General features: G+C 42.1%; 1 protein-coding gene across 1 annotated transcript; it reads left to right on the top strand.

The window, feature by feature from the left end:
- Positions 1-217: 217 nt before the first annotated feature.
- Positions 218-16,143, top strand: C14H16orf87 (chromosome 14 C16orf87 homolog). The gene is made up of 4 exons (XM_063140997.1): positions 218-405; positions 11,919-12,015; positions 12,786-12,968; positions 15,567-16,143. The coding sequence occupies exons 1-4, from the start codon at positions 340-342 to the stop codon at positions 15,683-15,685; spliced, it is 465 nt and encodes a 154-aa protein (XP_062997067.1). The 5' UTR covers positions 218-339; the 3' UTR covers positions 15,686-16,143.
- The last annotated feature ends 851 nt before the right edge of the window (positions 16,144-16,994 follow it).

Below are 16,994 nucleotides of genomic sequence, written 5' to 3' on the forward strand. Positions count from 1 at the left end.
AGCGAGGGGGTGTGGCTTGGCAGTTAGAAACGGATTCCTGTTGCTAGTCCGGCTTTCAAAGCCTCCGTGTGTGTGTGTGTCTGCGCCCGCGCGCAAGAGAGCGAGTGCGCGTGCGCCCGTGAGACAAGGCGATTTCAGGGCCGGCGGATGGGCGCGAGCTGCTGGCCGAGCTTTTGAGGCCTGGCGCGTGCGCGCGCAGGGGGCGGCTGTTGGTGGCGCGAGGGCTTCGTTCCATCGAGGTGGGAGGGGCGGCTCGCGCGCTCTCTCCCTCCTTTGCAAGCAGCAGCAGCTGCTGCTGCTGCATCCGCCGCCGAGCGAGCGAGCAAGCAGCAAGGGAGCATGTCTGCAGGCAGGGCCAAGAAAGTGAAGATGGCCACCAAGTCCTGCCCAGAGTGTGACCAGCAGGTGAGACCACCGTAGTGCCAGGGGAAGTCGGGGCGACTCGGTGGATGGCCCCGAGCATCCTGCTTTTGTCCATCCCGACTTGAGCAGCTTGCCTAACCCCGGAGCATCCAGGTGTGTTGCATGCATGCTCACCTGAGAATGCAACTCGGGTTGCAGAGCTCTGATCTGGCTAGCTTCTCGTCTGAAAGCCTGCACCGAATAAGTCCTCAAATGCTGCCTTTGTAGGGTGCACTAAAACAAAACAAAAAAACACCCCAGTAACGTTTTTACTTTTTCTTTCTTCCTTGTTTTGTTTTCCTGGAAACGCCACTTCATTAGACTGCTGACAGCTGCAATGATCTGGCAAGAGAAAACGAGGACTGTAAAGCTTTAAATACAGGAATGCAAATATATCTATCTGGGGCTTCTAGCGCAAGCTCTGTGGAGTTTTGCAGAGCTGGGAGTAATTCTGAATAAAGGCATCCAGTATGTTCTCCTGAGGTGTTATCTGAAAGAGAGAGAGAGAGAGTAACTGGAAATGAAGAGGCCACCCAGCTTGCAAGGTTAATGGTTCCAGTTGAGCAGGATCAGAGGCTGAAAGCACAGCCCTAGGAACGTCTCCTCAGGAGTAAGCCCTGTTGAGTTCAATGGGACATACTGCCAGAGGTGTGTCTAGGATTTCAGCTTTAATAGCTGAAAATCAGAATTTAAACTGACTTAAGGTTTGTGCACTCAGTTATTGATTTCACTCTTTGAAAAATGCTGTGGTAGTAACTACAATTGCTGTAAATGATGGTGTTTTTTCCTCCTTACGTTTTTGTGTACTCATGTCAATCAGACTTTTCCCTTCAGGAAATGTTGGTCAGTTTTTGAGGCAGTGCAAGTGTATGTAACTCACTGTGAGCCAATATGTCATGTGCTTGAGGTGGGGAAAACAATTATTGTGAAAAAGTCACACTACCTATTTGGTGGTAGGCAACCTGATGCCCTCCACATGTTCGGAACTGCAGCTCTGACCATTAGTCAGCTGGATGGGATTTTATGAGAGTTGTAGTCCAAAACATCTGGAGGGCATCAGGATGTCTATTCAGCATAGTTAAATTTGAAGCCCTGTTATAACTGAGAATAAGCAGTCTTTCCATTCTGCCTGATGAAGAGTTTTGTGTGACTGAAAAGCATATTTATTTTTATGTTTCTATCTTGCCTTCTATCCTCTTGCAAAGAACCCAAGGCAGTTCTCACATCGTTGTCGTCTCCATTTTCTCCTCACAACAACTCGGTGAGGTAGGTTAGTCTGACAGTTTGTGACTGGTTGAAAGTCACCTAGTAAGCTTCATGCCCAAGTGAGGACTAGAACCCAGATCTCCTGAGTCCCAGTCCAACACTAAATGGCTCTTTATGCACTGCAAAACAATAAATATGTATTTCAGATCTTGTTGAAATAACGTGGAAAACTTCATTATATCGAGGACACAAGAGTGTTCTTTTTCCTTTTGTCACTCCTGTTATTAATCTCCCCTTTTTGTGTGTATTTGAGAGTTCTTAGTGTCATTTTCTGTTTATAATTATGTTTTTAAAATAGAGGAAGCTGTTTTGGGAGGTCAAGATGTTGTGTTTCACATTTTAAAACAAAAGCTGGTGTGTGCTGAAATGCCAGTGTTTGTTTATTACATTTCTGCCCTTCATTTCCTTCAGCCCTTCATTTCCTTCTAAGAGCTCAAGGCTGGTGTACACGATTCTCTCCCCACATTTTGTCCTCACACAACTATGTGAAATAGATTAGACTGAGAGTCAGTGACTGGCCCAAAGTCATCCAATGTGGGTATTTGAACTTGGCTCTTTCCAGTCCAAGTTTAAGCACTGTTAATGGGATGAATGCAATATTGCCCTTTTAAACTTCAGTAGCTGTAATGCCTGCCATTAGTCTGATCCAATATGGCTCTATTTATGCGCATTTGCAGTGAAGTTAGTTTGGTTGACATGAGTAGGCCCAGAATCGCTTAAACTCAGATTGGTTGGTTTTGGAGGGCATGCTGAACGGGTTTAAGTTGGTTTTGAAGGGCATGCCTGTCTGTCTGAAGGATCATCTCCTCTCATATCTACCTCCCTGGGCTCTAAAATCAGAGGCCATCCTTTGGTGCCCCCACCAAATAAAGTGAGGCAGAGGGCCCTTTCAGTTGTGGCAGCCCGGTTGTGGAATAGCCTTACCAGAAAGGCTCAACTGGGGCCTACTTTGTTATTGCCCTGTTCAGAAGACACCTTAAACTGCGGCTTTAACAGCGGTGAATAAGCCTTTTTGCCTTATTCACCATGGTTAAAGCTGTGGTTTAAGGTGTCTTCTGAACAGGGCTATTGTCATGGTGCCAGGTGGAGATGTTATTCTCCCCGGCATTTTAAGTCCTCCGGTTTGTGTTGTTTTTAAAACTGTTAATTGTATTTTAAAATCTGTATTATGCTGCTGGTTTTTGCTTTGTTTTTGTTTTTTACTGTCAGTTTTAAACTTTTAAAAGTTTTAAAATGTTTGTGCTGTATTTTATGGTTTTTATTGTTGTGAACGGCCCAGAGAGCTTCGGCTTTTGTGTGGTATAGAAATATAATATATATTTACTTCCAGTTCTTTTGGCTCCATATTTTATGTGGCAAACATGTTTGCTGTATGCACACTGGTGTTACACGTTTCCCACAGGAAATGTATGGATGATTCACATGTGTCTTCAAATACCTGTATATGCATATTGGACAAACAAGTTTCACTGGTCAGTTTCACAGCAGTGTGTACATTTACATGCCACCCCCGTTTTATTTTTTATTTATTATTACATTTTATTATGCATCTCCTGTAGGAAACGCCAGTGAATACACGGCAAACACATATTTCATGTAATGTGTGGAGCGACCCTTCATTGGGGCATTTATCTGATGTACTTCCTCTCCAGAAAGGGTTCTGTTATTTGTCAAATGAGTGTTATTCCACCCAGCTGAAGTTAGTCAGGAGAACTCACGGTGTTAAACTGTTGGGTATGTGATGTCTTGTGGCACTATAATGTCTTGTTTCACTTGTCCTAATGAGAACTGGTTTAGAGTTAATTTTATATTTCATGGCTCCTGCAGCAAAACCAACTGTTTCTCTTATAAGTTGGAGCTTGGAGTTGCATCTGGTGTCCCAGTCTTGATCCTTAGCCTTGTGAAACCAGGCCAAATTGCTTTCTCTTCCCTTTTAGGGCTGCCCTTTGAAAGGAGGCACTGACCTTATTGCACAAGAAGAAGCCTGCCTTAAATGTAGTGAATTTTGCGTACTGCTTGTTTCTGTCTAGGCTCCATTTCCTTACATAGCTCCTTACATTGCTCTATGACACTTTCATGTTCTTGAGGGGGTTGGCGAATGTTTAATACCGCAGCTGTAACGTTATGATGACTGCCTCCATGCTTCGGTGGAGTTGGCAAACAGTGCTGAATAGATCATTTTTCTTACAAGGTCTGGTGGCACACAGCTGCAAATAGTCAGATTTTTTTTTAAAGGCTTCTTTTTAAACTGCTTTTGATCTTTAGCATTTGAAAATGCCATCCTGCCAACTTGCTGCTTAGTCATTTCACGGTTGTAGTTTTAAAATATTTTGTACATGCTGTGTTTTGTTAGTGGCCTAATAAAGGACTATAGAAGCAAGACTTCTGTTTTGAGAAATGTAAAATGTCCTCACTCTAGAGAGCTAAATAATTGCCTTAACATGCAATGATAGCACTTTGCCTGTGGGGCGGAAAACAAAGTCTAATGGTGAAACTGTTTTTATCATGTGTTCCTATAGCAGCTAACTATGTGTGTGTGCGTTTGTGTGTGTGTGCGTGTGTGTGTGTGTGTGTGAGAGAGAGAGAGAGAGAGAGAAGGAAATTGAATATTCATTCTTTGATTCTACACAAACACAACTTGGCAGCAATATTTAACTTTTCTTTTCTGCCTGGGCGCAAGATACAAGTATTTACTTAGTAGAACATGCTAGAAAACCCAAACATTAGATATAACATGATTTTTATTCTTCAAGGCACACAAAAAACAAAGACCTATGTGTTGGCCCATAAGAAGAATCCACAAATCCACACTTCTGGGTGACACTTCTATTAGGACCAATCAAAATGTCACAAAATAGTGAGCAAGCTTTTGAGTCCCCCAGAACTCTTGTGTCAGGCTGGATGTTAACCAAAGCAGGGTCATGGGGACAAGGAGAGAAAAAGCTGGCTTGGTGTTGAAGCCATAAAGTCTGCATGAGTCAGACTTCAGATGGACTGTATTAAGCAGTTACAGATCTAGGTGGATTAAACTCTCCTAGGTGCCTTGCAGGTTTCAGATTATACCTGGGACCAGGCATCTAGAAGAGCTTAGTTCAACTCAGTCTTCAACCTCTTTCTGCATTCCATTTTAGGACTGTAATGTAAACTTTTTGGCTTCAGCACCATACTAGCTTTTTTCTGCCCCACTCACTCACCCCTTCTGGTTTGCTTTAACGTCCAGCGTGATGAAGAGTTCTGGAGAATGTTAAAGCTTGCTCAATATTTTGTGATACTTTGTTTGGTTCTAAAAATGATATTGCCCTACTCTAGACCTTGGTAAAAATCCTTACTGTGCGTTTTTAATGATAAATATTATTAATGATAGATTTTAACAATAATTATCCTTGCCCCAATAGTTATTCTCCCGTTTCTCCACCTGCTTCTTCCACACCCGATTATAAAAACAGCATTATTACACTTAACCAGAATGTTATTGCATTCAGCCATTACATTTAACTGCTTCATTACAGTTAACCAGAATAGTCCAGTGAATGCACAATGTCTGTTTTGAAACTGCATGTTTAGAAAGACATTGACAGAGACTTGATGGAGGTTCTGGTCTATTTCCTGCTTAAAGTCGCCATTGCTGGCTTCCCAGTTAGCCTATTTAGTAAGGACGTTTGAGATGCAAACACATGGCAGCGTGACTAACAGCATAAATGTCCCTTGTGACAGCATTTCCTTGGTCTTCAGCTATAGGTTATGATTCATGTCTGGGTTGTGACCTTACAGAGGAGCCACAATCTAAGCGATCTGAAGAGGAAGAGAAAGAACAGATCTAGACAAGTAAAGGGAATATATATAAAATTTAAAAGTGGAACTCAATAGATTTTGGATCTGTAAGGTTGAAGGCTATTGCTTCTAACAATGTTGGAAATGAGGTGTGTGTCATACACTGTCACTGCAGTTTTATTAAAAAATCTTGAGGTGATTTTTTGGCTCCGTGAAATTTTGAGCAATGGAACCAGGCTAGCCAGTTTGTCTCATTTGTGAGGAACTGTTGGAGCAAGTTCTTAATAGCCAGGTATTTGGTAAGCTGAGGGAGATAATTCCTTGTGGTTCTTACAAAAAAAGTTGATTAGAATTCTAAACATTTACCTATACTAAGGTGTGGGCTGGGGTCTGATTGTGTGGGTGTTTTCTGTGTTGTAGGAAACCAATTTATTTTGTTTTTAAAATTTCTGTACTGCCCTTTAATTAAATATGTGTATAATTGAGAGTAGTTTACAATAATAACAAGAAGCACATTAAAATAAAATGAGAGTAGTCAATCATGCAACAATTTAGGGTGCAATTCAGTCAGGATTACCATATGCCTTGAAACTTGGAGGCCTACAGCCTTCTGATGCAGAGTGGGAGGAACAGCAGAGGTGATGTTTCCTTAGGTACCTAGGTCCCAAGCTGTATGGGCCAAAACTGTATGTTTTGGAATACGACTTCCAGTATCCCTGACCATTGGTCATGCTGGCTGGAGTTGAAGGGAGTTATAGTTACATGTCATTGATGCCATTTGGGCTTCCAGTGACTAAGTTGGATCAAAACGTACCCCCAGACTGTTCTGATCCTTTAGGGGAAGTGCAGCCCCATCCGGAACAGGTTGACTGTCATCACCCTGGAAGGATGGACCATCTAACAACAGTACCTCTGTCATGTTAGGATGACATTTCAGTTGGTCTGCCCTTTTCCAATCTATGACTGATTCCAACCAATGATTTAACCCTTCTTCTGCCTCATCTGAATCTGATGCAAAGGGCAGAGAGTGCTGAAGTCATCTGCATATTGACTATGTCTGACCCTATCTCACTCAGTGGGTTTCATGGATAGATGGTAAAAGCATAAAGGGAAAGATGAAACTGGTGGAACCCCATAGCATAAAGGCTGCAGCATGGAACAAATTAGGAGTAGAAACTCTGTGCCCCCAACTTCCAATCCAGAGAGCCTACACAGAAGGGATACCATGATTGATGGTATGAAAACTGTCTTGAGTTCTAGGAGAGTTAGCACTATACTCCTCCTGTCATCCTGGTACAAGTCATTAATCAGGATGACCAAGGCTGTTTCAGTGCCAAACTGGATCTGAAATTAGATTGTAATGGATCTAGGTAAATGGTTGCCTGGAGTTGCATAGCACCTACATAACTTCTAAACCTTGACAGTTTGTGCTTGTCTGCAAGCTGTTAGTTTTTTATTCCCAATAAATATTACTTTATCTTGGTGCTAGGGTTCAGCATGCATTTGACCTTAAGAGAGGTTGGCTGTTGATTTTTGTGATAATGGATCTCATACTAATCTTCAAGGCTGCAGTCTGAAACATGCTTATAGCGGAGTAACTCCTATTGGAAACAGAGGACCTTACTTCTGAGCAGGCATGATTTAGATTGCACTGTTAGGCATTTATATTTTTAGATTTGTACAGTTAGTTTTTGTGTCTGTCCTCTTTCATGCTTTTAAGTGTGCAGGCCGTTACTGAAGCTGACAAGTTCAACTGGGCATGAAATAGTGTTCCTGAGCAACACAAATTAAATAGCCAGGTTTGGGGTCTTGGATGATGACCAAAAACAACAAAAATGGGAGTCCTTTTGTTGTGGTATAAGTGTGCTATTGAGGAGCTTGTGTTTTATTTATCCTTACTCAAGAGGCCTTCTCTGCTGTGCAGTTTAATATTTGCAAGCAGCTCATGCTGCTTTTAAGTGTGCTGAGGACTTCAGAAATTCTAGTTGCTTTGGTGGAAACTTTTAGGGTGTTCACTAAAGTGGGAAGAGTTCAGCATTTTGGGTTTCTCCCTGTCCAAATACATACTCCAGCTTCATGAGAGAACTTATACAAATCAGAAAGTGTCGCTCTGGGGTAATGTTAACATGTAATACCTGGTTTGAATCCTCCAGTGCCTGTAAAAAGCAATTTAGTACTCAGGGTGAGTCTTTTGCTGCTCTGTTGCCCTGCCTCATTCCCAGAACTGAACGGCTCTCCCAGATGTCATCGTCTTCTACTCGTAACCTTTCCGCGTTTTCCCACTGCTGCTTCTGTCCTCTTTCTCAGCACACAAAATCCGTTAAAGAGAAATAGACAGAATTGCTTCACAATGCCTTCTGAGTTGTAGTGCTAGGAGTCCTCTGTCTGGAAGCACCATAGGGTAACTGGGGTCAAGTAGGCCCCAATTGAGTAGTATTTTTTAGAAAGACCCAATGATATATATCAGAATCCGATTTCATGTAAAAAAATAAAATTGTATTAAGAATTGTTTGTAGTACAAGAAAAATATTTACGTAAGTGTCTGATCTGTAGAGACCCCAATGTTTAATTGCTGTGGTTTATTGCGGGTTCTCCATATATATCCACTTTTCTGCTAATTCCAAAAATGGAGGTTTGAATGGAAAAAATACTAAATATTTTTGACATAACACAGTTGTGGTGGTGTTAAATTTTGACATGTTGGGGGGCCTATATCCAATATTGTGATCATGCAGTATTTTATTCCCCCTCCCCCATTCATTTTAGTTGGGGTGTAACTGACCCTAATGCCATTTTAAATTATGCCTGCAAATTAAAGTATAAAAACAAACAGAAGGGGTGTTGAACTGGACTGGAGTTCTCTATACCCCTTCCCCCCCCCCAAAAAAAGATGGGAAGTTATTTTTTTTAAAAAAAGATCTGGTAGTTTGAGCTGCTATTGGTTACCAGTTTAGGGAGATCTGCTGCTACTACTGGTTTACCACAAATTTTAAATGCATGGAAGAAAATGCAATGTTGGGATTAACCTACCTCATAGGATTGTTGTGAGGATAAAATGGAGAGGAGGAGAACCATGTGAGTCATCTCAGGTTCCTCGCAAGAGGAAAAAAGGTAGTATATAAATGTAATAATAGTAAATAAATACTGCATAGCTGAATGTTTCTTATTTATTTATTTATTTATTACATTTTTATACCGGCCAATAGCCGAAGCTCTCTGGGCGGTTCTTAGTACTTTAAGAACAGATAACGTACGGGCCTGCCATCTGCATGTGGCTTCCCTTGGCATCTGCCGGGGCCTCAGCACCCCTGTCAGGCCACCATTGATGCTTGTCTTGGAAACCCACCCCTTTTAATTTTCTATACTGCTCTGGAGCGACACGACATTGGGGCAAATTAAAGCTGTGATTCTCAGATCCAGCTGATACTCTCTGCCTACGTCTGCTCTTGTTGCTCACCTCTGCCAGGTAAATTGGAGGAAGGCCGTTGACTTGGGCTGGGGGAGGACAACCACTTTCAGTCCGAGGGCATTTTGGAGAAATTCTTGGGGCTGCACTCCAGTGGTGAGTGGGGGCTAAAACCAAAAGGCAGCTGGCCCTGGTAATGTATTGCATATAATATGGGTAGCATATAAAATTTCAATTCTTCATCGTGGTCTCTATGCATCACACATATGGGCTTTGCGCCTGCGCAGACACCAGACCGGAACCTTCTATAGCTGAGTGGAACGTTTTTGGCGGGAACCCCTCCCCACACGCTACCGCGCATGTCCATGGGGTTCCCGCCCTCACCTCAGTTCTTCGTCGTCCGCCATTGTGCACAGACCTGTTCAACCGAACCTCTAGCATTTCGTATAACTTCTCCTTTTTACTATCTTCTTCGTTCCTCAATCTTTTCTAAACTTCTTCTAAATCCTTTTCTTACAAATTTTCTTATATTTCAATTTCATATCCTGGTAAATGATGATTATCTAAATCCAGCTGTAGGCATGGATAATTTATGTGTTATTCAAAAGCAGGTCTCACTGTGTTTAGTGGGGCTTACTATGGGATTGAAGTCACAACTGATGCACCCGGGTGTGAATGCACAAATACATTTGCATAAAAAGACATATCCAGGAAGTGTAGACTCCGACCAAGTGTCAATATCATCAACAAAACACAAAGGAGGTTGCTTACATGTAGGGATCTCTCAAGAGATTGCAATGTATATCTTGAAGTCCTGCTACAGCGCTAAAAGCCTTGATTTTAGGCCCATTGCTCAACTATAGCTGCAGGCTAGGCTGTAATCAAAAGTAGCAAACTGTGGAATGTAACTTGCTGAATGCCACTATTTTTCTGGAAATGGTAGCATAGATTATTGTTGACTAAGAATCAGCATTTTCAAGGGAAGTCAGTCTTTTTGCATGCAAGCATAGATTTGTGTATGAGCAATGGAACTTACTGCTCCTTGAATAGCTGCTCTGTGCTGCCCAAGGAAGCTGCTTCTGAAAATGTTTATGGGGGCAGGGGTGGGAGAGACACCTCTTCCTGTGTGCTTCTCTGGATGTGGAAGTTGCATAGCTTCTGATGCCTAGCTTTGGCAAGGGGAAAGCCAGTATTAATTGCTGCAGTTGCACGTTCTGGAATAATGCCTTCCTTAAAGATTTGGCTTTTTAAAATAACAACAGCAACATCATTCCAGAAAATTACGTGAATGGGATTATCAATGCAAGTTGCTTTGAGGTATTGGTGCAATTAATCACCTTCAGATTCGCAGTGAATGGGCTCCATTGTGAATAACATGAAGTTTTGGCAGATAGGTACTGTGTATTTGAAGAGTAATAGTCTGCTATTCAAAGGCTGACTGCTCATAAACATGCATCTGTGCAAAGTGTTGCACAGGAAATAAAGTCCTTGGCTCTGGCAGCAGTAAACTCAGTGTGATGCACACTGTAGAAAAATTTTCCTTTTTCAAATGAACGTAGAGATTGAATAGCATTTGTCCTACTAATGCTGGCTCATGAATTGAAGCTTCTTTTTATTAGCTACAACTCCGGTCTTGCGTTTGGTGTTAGCTTTTCTAAAAATGGATCAATTTAAAACTAACTATAGTTACAACAATAAGAGTTGTGGCAGCTGCCAGCATAGGTTTATAACGTACTTGCTGCTCCTTATTTTATCAATACCGGGTTTGTTGAAATAATAGATGTGGTTACTGGGCAGCAGGCGGTCCTACCTTGATCCTGTTTGGTTAACGTTGCAAGTAATACGACTTCCTTATTGCACAGTTGATTTACCATTCAGATAACAAAGTTATAAATCAACATGAGTTGCATAGATTACGTACAGCGTGATTCTATACATGTTTACTCAGAAGCAAGTCCCATTGAGTTTACTAGGACTTACTTCCAAGTAAGGGGGTTTAGGATTGCAGCCCTAATCTCCAGCTTTCAAAGCAATCAGCAAGTAGTCAAACAGGAAATGACGTGGTGAAACCAGTGGTGTAGTGGAACCAGGGATCACAAGACTGAATTGATGGGATGTTGTGATTAGCAGGAATGTCTTCTGCCACTCCTTCCCCTCTTAGCTTCCCTATTTTCTCTGTGCCTAGCTGCTCTCCTTACAGTTCCTGGGATGGCAGCAGCCGGGCGGGTGTGAGTGTGGATTTTCCAAGCAACAATAGATGTTTGTGAGCTATCCCTTTTGTAACAGAAAGGCCACGGTTGGTTTTCTGTCCCCCCATCCATGTACCAGTCATGTGACTGGCATTTCCCGTGCTGCGTGGCAGGTTGCCATGGTGGGGGTGGCTTCTCACCCACTCCACAACCCCTACTCAAGCCATGGGTTGTAGGGTGGGTATAAGCCATCCCTGCCGCACTGCATGCCGGGTTCGGATGACATGGCAGCATGTAACACAGAGCGGGTAACTAGGGAAATGCTTAGCCAAGATGGGTTGTTTCCCTGCTTGTTAGAAGCCAACTTAATTTGGAATGGGAATTGATCTTGAATGGGCAGTTAAGACCCATTAGCTTTACAAGCACATATACAATACATGGAGAGAGAGATGGATCAACACAGCCACCCACATTTTTGGACTTTTCCTTGGTAGCTATGGGAACAGTCATGATGCACTTCAAAACTTCCCACTAGATAAGACTTCCTTAATTGTATAATTGTGGTGTGTCATTCCCCCCCCCCCCCCCGCCCCCTGGTCAAGCAATGTCAAGGGAAAGATTCTAGTTTAGTTTTTCTGTTTGCTTTTCTTTTAACATGGAGGGATTTCTGTACCCAGGGGAGAAGCGTTCAGAAATGCCACACATACCTGTGTCTGAAATAGCCCAGTTTAATGTAGACCAGGCATAAGTTTCCCATTTGGACTTCAGTGTATGTTTGATTTATTGTTTTTTTTTTTCTGATGAGATACTTCTCATTTCCTGGCAAAACATGGAAATCCTTTGAAATGGACTCAACTTGATTTGTGTGTGTGTATCTCTTTCAGGTTCCTGTTGCATGCAAATCCTGCCCGTGTGGGTATATATTTATTAGTCGAAAACTCTTGCATGCTAAACGTTCGGAGAGGCTGCCATCCTCTGCAGGTATTGTTCTACTTGATGGCTATTCCCATTGTGTAAAAGTGGTTTCTTTCTTCCTTCCAAAAGAAAAATCAGTGGCAGGGGGAAGGGTTCTAAGCCTTCCTCAACCTGCTACCCTCTGGAATTGTTGGAAGACAACTCCCAGCATCTCTCTGGAAAGCGCCCCCTCTCCCAATATTCCTGACTGCAGCCTCTGGCCACTGCCTTCCCTTTTTCTTTTAAGTGCTCGGATAGCTGTACATGTGCAGAGCCATTTTCAGGATTTTTTTTTAAAGCCATGGGTAGGTCAGGAACTACTGGTAGATTTCTGGGTGAATTGCAGTAGATCAGCAAGGAATTCTGACTCCCAATTGTTTAACAATAGCAGGAACAAAATGGCTCCTCTCCCCGCCATCCTTCCCACCCCAAATTGGACTGCTGAAATGAAGAAAACTCAGGGGTGGATTTTCTTGTGTTTTCTTTTTTGGGGGCTGGCATTATAGAGATTATTGTAGGTTGGGTGGGTGGTGATGGTTGAGCATTGTCTTGCTAGAATTTGTTTGTGTTATTGTACCACCTTTGGAAAAATTGAACGTTCTCAAATTTAAAGGGGGGAAATGTTTTAGAGGTAACTTTAGTTTGACAGCGTTCTGCTTCTTGTATTAAAAAGCTTGTGGGCAAGGAAGCTAGGTAATGGTGGGAGAGCTACCATGGTGGGAATGAAGTAAAAGCTCTGCTTGGTTAAGCATCTCTTAAAATGTGCAATTAAATATAAGGGTAATGTGTTGAAACAGAAAGCAGAAGTGAGGCTAAGAGAAGACGGACAGAGAGGGTCCGAAGAGAGAAGATCAACTCTGTGGTAAATAAAGACTTAGAAAATAGGAGAAGATCCAGATCCAACAGCCATTCAGAGCACAGCAGAAGAGGACGAGGACGACCAAAGACTACCTCGGCCAAAAAGCACGAAGAAGAAAGAGGTATAAGAAACAGCTTGCTGGTTTATCATGACGCAAAGTCCGCAAGCTTGTGGGGTCTATGTATGTGTGTGTATGTTTTTTCCCCTCTGGGCTAGGAGTAAGAGCTTCCACTTTGCTTTTATGATTATTTCTGTACCCTGGTCAGACTGACGGGGGAGTGTTGTGATAGGGAAGGCGAGATTCTTTCCTTTGAGGAAACTAGAATTGTTTTTATAAGATATACTTAAAGGATCAACTTGAGAACATGCCTGATCTTTAAGATCTGCTTCACACACACCCCTTTTTTTGGGCTCCCTCCAACTTCAGAGATTTAGGTTGATAGTGAATAGAACAGGCCAAACCATCAAGCATCCTACCACCATTTCCTCCTCCTACCTGAATGGTGGAGGCAGGAAGCAGGGGTACAGAACACAGATGGTGGGGCAGGGCCACCCTTTTCAGCTGTAAACCTGAATGGGGTGGGGGCAGGAGATTGTCCCCAACCTCCTGCACTACAGAAATTCAGGGATACCAGATCCTAATGATCACAGTATATGGCTACCAAATCTAGCCAAAATTGTACACCCCTGATTATTAATCTTGAACAGTATAACCATTATAAAATCAGGGCAGTCCCAGTTATCTGAAACTTGGCTTTAAGAATATTTTTGGTCAGATCTGTAAACTGGATATTTTTTTAAAAAAAGTTAAGATGCAGCAATTTAAAGATCGTTAATGTGTGTGCTGCCTTTTCCTTTTTTCGCACACTGAAAACATACTTCCTAGTTTTTCTTTGGGCAGGTGATGTTGGATTGTCTCAAAAACTCAAGGTAATTATAGGGGTCTTGCCCTTCCTGGGTTTGGTATAAATTGGTTGCTTGTTAATAGTTATTATTGGTTAAAGCCTCTTTTTTAATAGGTGATACATTTGTGAGTAAAAATAAGTTTTCTTCATCTCTGTGAGACAAGGTTGCATATTCCTAGGAGGACCCTCGGTTACGGTTGCTAATTACCAATTGAGTTTGTTTCATAGCAGGGGTGCATAACTTCTTTCAGCCCAAGAGTCTTAGGGGCTGCATTTAAGCATATTTTAGTTTAAATTTCCTACTGCTTGCAACCAAGGCATTTCAACGTTTCAAATTGCACAAAAGCCAGGAACCTACTAATCAGTCTGTGAGCTGGATTTGGCCCCAGGGCTAAGGTTCTGCACCCCTGATTTATAGGAAAGCATCTTTACATAATCTTCAAATGAGCGAAAATGCATGCATAATGCATTTGGCTGCAATCTATCCCTCCGTAGGCACAGCACTCATGGGCAGAGGGGTCCTAATATGTGTCTTCCCTCTGTGCGTTCAGATACCATTCCAGAGCCATTCAGAGAACAGGATGGCTTATGTGAGACTCTCAGATCCCTCTCTGGCTGCTCCCTCAATTAGTCAAGGAATGGAAGCTGAGAGCTCACGTTTTCTCCCAGGACGAGTCCCGAAGTGGGAAATGACAGACGCGCACAGGCTTCCACTTCCCCGTAATGTCCCGGTGTATGTGCTTGTGTGCACACGTTGAGGGGTAGCTGTGAATCAGCTGTTGCGCCCACATGGAAGAAGATTGTGCCTATTTTTGCATTTCTGTGAATGAGCAAATTAGAATAGCGGATAATGTTCATCACAAACCCAAATAGCCAAACGTGCAACTGAATGACCATGGAAGATCTCAGCAGGAAAACAAACCATCAAACCGGACTAGGCTAAACTGATGCATGGCCATTTGGAGGATGTTTTTACTCAGAGTGGTGATGTCCGTGTGTTATGTTATGGAACAGCCCTTGCTATTGGTTATAAGGAACAGATGCTTTATAAATTGTATCCCAAATGGAAAACAAATAGGTCATCTTTACGTCATTCTAAAACTCCGTGTATGCGCTTTAAAAAAAACAGCCCATTTCCTGGATATATTTAGATTCTTCTTTCAACCAGCAGTCCCTTTGAATATAACCCAGTTGTTGAGTTTTAGAAAAGCAATTTTCCTCTTCTACTGAAATCATGTAATGGGATCATATAGCATGAGTTCAGAATAGAGGGTAACCAAATGAAATAAGATGAAACTAAAGAAAAGTTTAGTAAAATCAGAAAAAGCAAAAGGACTAATGTTGTGTCATTGGTTGTGGGGCTATTAACACAATCTGAAATGTATCCACGGTGTAGATACGGGTGAAATTTGCTGGCAACAAAAGTAGGGCAAGGAATGTTGTGTTCATGTCCTTGCTTGTGAGTGTAGAAGTATCCCATCGGTGTATCAAGGCCCGTATGCCAATAGCTAAGGAGTGGGAGGGGGCTGTGGTTCCCACCTCTTGCTTGTGGGTTTCCCATTGGGGCATCTGGCTGGCCATTGTGCAAACAAATGCTAGACTAAATGGGCCTTGGGTCTGATCTAGCAGCACCCTTTACATTCTTCATTGCTTGGACAAGGTGGAACCTGGCCTAATCCAGCAGGGCTACTCCAGTATTATTATGTGAAATGTAACAGGTAATGAGTGTCTGTGTTCCCAATTCCCATTGGTCTTTCTGCTTTTAAAGAAAAGTTGAAATATTTGTGGTTCATGTGCGTTTTCTTCTTCTACAGAAAAACAAGAAAAAGAAGTTGACATGTATGCAAACCTGTCTGACGAAAAGGCCTTTGTATTTTCTGTGGCCTTGGCAGAAATAAACAGAAAAATTATTAACCAGAGACTTATTCTTTGATTATCCGGTTGGGACCTTTGCATGCCAGGTTGTTTAAGCCAGGTAGTGGATTTTGAACATCTGGGGAGGCTGTCAAACGGCAGCTCTGGCCCCTGCATCAAAGAAAGCCAAATGTTTTTTCCTGGCTGAATTCTCTGCCGTTGTTGCTGTTTTGGAGCCTGCTGACTTCTTGTTACTGCTAATTGTCAAGGAGCAAAATGACCAACACTTTGCTTGGGGGGAATGTGGGGACAAATCAAAAGCAAAATCCTTTACTCCTGCAAAGACAGCTTCTAGAAGAACTCTGCAGAGATTTTGAATGAAAAAACTAAACACTGTTTCTTTGGACACTTCTGCAATGAAAATGCAATATTTTAATTTAAATTTCCTTCACAACATAGGTTCCAGATTTTCTGCTATATTGAAGCTTATACTTGTATATAGTTAACCTAACATTTTAATAAATGGATATTCTAGTACTTTATTGCAATCTGCTGGTTGTGAAATTGGGAATATGATTGGAGAGGTAAGAGTTGAACCACTATTGGGTTTTTTGTTTTTGCTTTGGACTTAAGCGTTGGTATACACATGGTTCTAGAGTTAATAAATAGCTGACCAAGACTGCAGTCCTATATACACTTACCTGGGAGTAAATACCATTGAACTCCGTGAAACTTACATCTGAGTAAACATGCATAGGGTTGTGAATGATGCCTACTGTGACTTACGTACAAATCAGTCTTCCCCAACTAGGTGTTGTCCAGATGTGTTGGACTACAACACATCTCAGGTTGGGGAAAGCTGGCATAGGTTATCTAAGGAGAGGCATACTCTCTTATGTGATAGTGAAGGGAAGATTTATTTTCTAAGATACTATTTTGCTAGTCTGGATGCTATAAGTACTTGTATTTAAAATAATTAAGTTTGGGTTGGATCCAAGCTTAGTCAGGTTTAGAGAAGATCGAATGAGATCAATGAGACCTAAGTTAGTCATGACTAAAGTTCCAGTGATTTCAATGGATCTTCTCTAAGTTGTTCATGATAAACTTGACCTTTTGATTTCAATAAGTCTGCTTTCAACATGACTAAGGGCACAATCCTATGCATGTTTAGACAGAAAAAAGCCCTACAGCTCAGCGTTCCTCATGTCCAATATTGTCTCATCTAAGGGGAGCTTTCCAGGGTTTCAGGCAGAAGTTTTATCTCTGAGCAGATTACGGACTGTGGCAGCAGCTAAAAGAAAAGGAGTGATACAGGTGAGTAGAGTAAGAGGCACATTTCTACCCTTGGAAAATGATTTGCAATGCAGACCTGTATCAAGTCAACAGGC

The sequence above is a fragment of the Elgaria multicarinata genome, chromosome 14, assembly GCF_023053635.1.
Source record: "Elgaria multicarinata webbii isolate HBS135686 ecotype San Diego chromosome 14, rElgMul1.1.pri, whole genome shotgun sequence".
Taxonomy (NCBI): Eukaryota; Metazoa; Chordata; class Lepidosauria; order Squamata; family Anguidae; genus Elgaria; species Elgaria multicarinata.

Bases quoted from the DNA above. Each gene is read 5' to 3' on its own strand.
- C14H16orf87 (XM_063140997.1), top strand. From the start codon at position 340: ATGTCTGCAGGCAGGGCCAAGAAAGTGAAGATGGCCACCAAGTCCTGC. The intron at 406-11,918 runs GTGAGACCACCG...TATCTCTTTCAG, and splicing joins GCCCAGAGTGTGACCAGCAG to GTTCCTGTTGCATGCAAATC. The intron at 12,016-12,785 runs GTATTGTTCTAC...GTGTTGAAACAG, and splicing joins GAGGCTGCCATCCTCTGCAG to AAAGCAGAAGTGAGGCTAAG.